General features: G+C 41.0%; 1 protein-coding gene across 1 annotated transcript; it reads left to right on the top strand.

Moving 5' to 3' along the window:
• Nucleotides 1-764: 764 nt before the first annotated feature.
• Nucleotides 765-2,672, top strand: LOC308367093 (hatching enzyme 1.2-like; the record flags this gene model as incomplete). Its single annotated transcript, XM_080840913.1, has 8 exons — nt 765-836; nt 930-1,010; nt 1,107-1,188; nt 1,296-1,436; nt 1,529-1,646; nt 2,031-2,209; nt 2,331-2,412; nt 2,543-2,672. The coding sequence occupies 8 exons, from the start codon at nt 765-767 to the stop codon at nt 2,670-2,672; spliced, it is 885 nt and encodes a 294-aa protein (XP_080697039.1).
• Nucleotides 2,673-3,139: the final 467 nt, after the last annotated feature.

Genomic DNA, 3,139 nt, shown 5'->3' with positions numbered 1-3,139 from the left:
AACAAACAATTAGTTATTAAAGATAGAGTTCTGAATATCTCAGGCATCTTACCATGACAGGCAGTGCCTTGGACAGGCCAAGCAGCAGCAGCACAAGAAGGGAGATGGAGGCTCTGAGGTCCATGTTGCTTTAGTGTGTGGAGATGCTGTGGACGGCTCCTTCACTGGGGCTCGGTGTGTGAGACCCATCTCACCTGAGCTTTTATACAGCCCTCCACAGGTGTGTCTGCAGGGGGATTTAGGCCGGCTGTCAGGGTCAGGTGTCTAATGGAAGCTCTTATGGGGTTTTAAGAGATGATGAAGACAAATTAACAGAATATTATGCCTTAGTGCCAAGGTTGGATTTCTGAGGACGTCTTGGTGAGTATTTCAAATTTGAAAAGATGTCAGAATTTTTCTGCTGATATGTTCGGGTAATAATATCTAATTATTCTTTATAAGCTGCCCTTGCAGGTTTTCAAACAACACCTCTCAGTTAAGGCCATAATTCAAGATGTCACTACTATCCGAGGCTTACGCCATCTAAGAAGGTGATCTAAACAAATAAACACACCATCATGTCTTTGTTCAGTTGTTGAATTTCTGGGAGAGGGGGTGGTGTCCTCCCATAAGAGCTTCCATTAGACACCTGACCCTGACAGCCGGCCTAAATCCCCCTGCAGACACACCTGCGGAGGGCTGTATAAAAGCTCAGGTGAGATGGGTCTCACACACCGAGCCCCAGTGAAGGAGCCGTCCACAGCATCTCCACACACTAAAGCAACATGGACCTCAGAGCCTCCATCTCCCTTCTTGTGCTGCTGCTGCTTGGCCTGTCCAAGGCACTGCCTGTCATGGTAAGAATGGCTGAGATATTCAGAAAATCTTTAAATACTAATTGCTTGTTTTTACCGTTTCATCTTCACCTTTTGGATGTCATCTGTCTCTAGGAGGACAGTGATGAAAATGTGGACATAACTACACAGATTCTGGCAACCAACAATAGCCTGTCCAAGACTCTGCCTGTCATGGTGAGAATATATACTACATTCAGAATGCTATTTTCAAATACTAATTGTGGGTTTGGTCCCTTTTATTTGAACATTTTGGTTTTTATTTGTTCTCAGGAGGACGGCGATGAAGATGAGATTCTCATAGAGGAGTCTGACAGTGTGGACATAACTACCCAGATTCTGGAAACCAATAATGGTCTGTTTAATATTATTTAAACTATTTAACTGCTTAATTTAAATTATCGTTGGCATAAACTTACAGGGTCAATAGAATGACTTCAAAAATGAAATTTCATCTTTCAGCTTCCAGTGAGTTTCTAATGGAAGGAGATATTGTTGTGCCAAGAACCAGGAATGCTCTGGCTTGTTGGAACAACCAATGCTTATGGAGGAAGTCTTCTAATAGGAAAGTTCAGGTCCCCTACACAGTCAACTCTCAGTTTTGTAAGTATTTGTTGTATTTTTTAATATGCAATATATATATTTTAAAGCAACCCCATTGAGCATTGGTGCTGAATGTTTGTTGTGCTTTTCAGCATCCAATGATAGGAGGAAAATTCAAAATGCCATGGCAACCTTCAACAGAAGAACCTGTGTTCAGTTTGTTGCTCGCTCAAATCAGAGGGACTACATCAGCATTGAGAACAGAGCTGGGTGAGTTTGATGACTGTAGAGTGTTGAAAATGTCTACGTCCACATACACCTGCTTCCTGGAACATAGCTTTTCTCTCTTAAATGTAAATCCCACACTCATTTTTCTGCTGGTACACTTTATGTAAAGATCCAATGTAATGACCCCATTGAAGAACACTACTAAATGAATACCAGTTTGGCATTACCTGCAGAATTACTACTAAATATTCATTAATGCTGATTAGTGTATGACTGACTGGTAATTAGTAACATAATGTCATTAAACACATCCTAGTTGTTAAGCATAATTCTGTGAACAAGTGTACGCAAACCTACAGGAATTAGTATAAGTTAATGAAACCCTGTTGTAACTGTTGCTGTCATTGTTCCGCCCATCTTTCTCAGGTGCTTTTCCAGCCTTGGGAGGACAGGAGGCAGACAGGTGGTCTCCCTGAACAGACGTGGTTGTGTTTACCACGGCATCATCCAGCATGAGCTCCTCCATGCTCTGGGCTTCTACCATGAACAAACCAGGAGTGACAGAGACCAGTATGTGAGAATCAACTGGAATTACATCAACCCACGTAAGCCATATCACTTATGCTTAATTCTCTCTCAGAATGATTTAAATGAACACCGACTAAAATAATTCTTCATGAGGGATAGTAATGTTTTTAAAGCTCTTGTTTGTCTGTCTTTTGGCAGGAATGGCTTCCAACTTCCGGAAACAACGCACCAACAACCAGAACACTCCATATGACTACACTTCTGTGATGCATTATGGGAGGTAAGAAAATGGCACCCACTGAATAAACCTTAATCATCAAGAGCTGTTTTGCCTGTTCATATTACTCAAAAAAATATGTTTTTGTTTTTTTTTTACTTTTACAAATCACTGTTTAAATGTCCTTCTGTAGAACTGCTTTTACAGTCCAGAATGGAAGGGAGACAATCACTCCAATTCCAAACCGAAATGTGCAAATTGGACAGAGACGGGGAATGTCTCGCACTGACATCCTGAGGATCAACAAACTCTACCGATGCTGAGAGTATGACCTCCTGCATCCTATGGTGAAACATTGTAAATATCATTCAGATTGCTGAAATGATGAGTACTGCAATCCAATTCTGAAAATCCAATGTGACAGATGAATATGTCGATGTCTTGTGAGCATCACTACTGTCATATTGATATTACTGGAAAATAAAATTACTGAAAATAATTCATTGTCTTGTTGTTGCTCTACTATTTTCATGCAATATGGCAAAATAGTCTATTTCCAGAATCAGATACATATCCTCTCAGTATCCTTCTTTAAAAGAACAGCCGCACAACAGTTCACGTTAACACATATGAGCCAAAATGTGAACAAGTTATGGAACTATGAGAGCAAGTGTGTATATGTGGGCCCAGTTCAGATTTCCGGTTGGCAGAGTCATACAAATTCTAAACGAGGCCCAGTGGGGTCTCTGTGGAATCGTCCACAAGGGCTGATCCATGGAAACCCCACACA

The sequence above is a fragment of the Sprattus sprattus genome, assembly GCF_963457725.1.
Source record: "Sprattus sprattus genome assembly, chromosome: 6".
NCBI lineage: Eukaryota > Metazoa > Chordata > Actinopteri > Clupeiformes > Clupeidae > Sprattus > Sprattus sprattus.
Note: the sequence above shows the minus strand (reverse complement) of the source record. Positions and strands in the feature narration are given on the sequence as shown.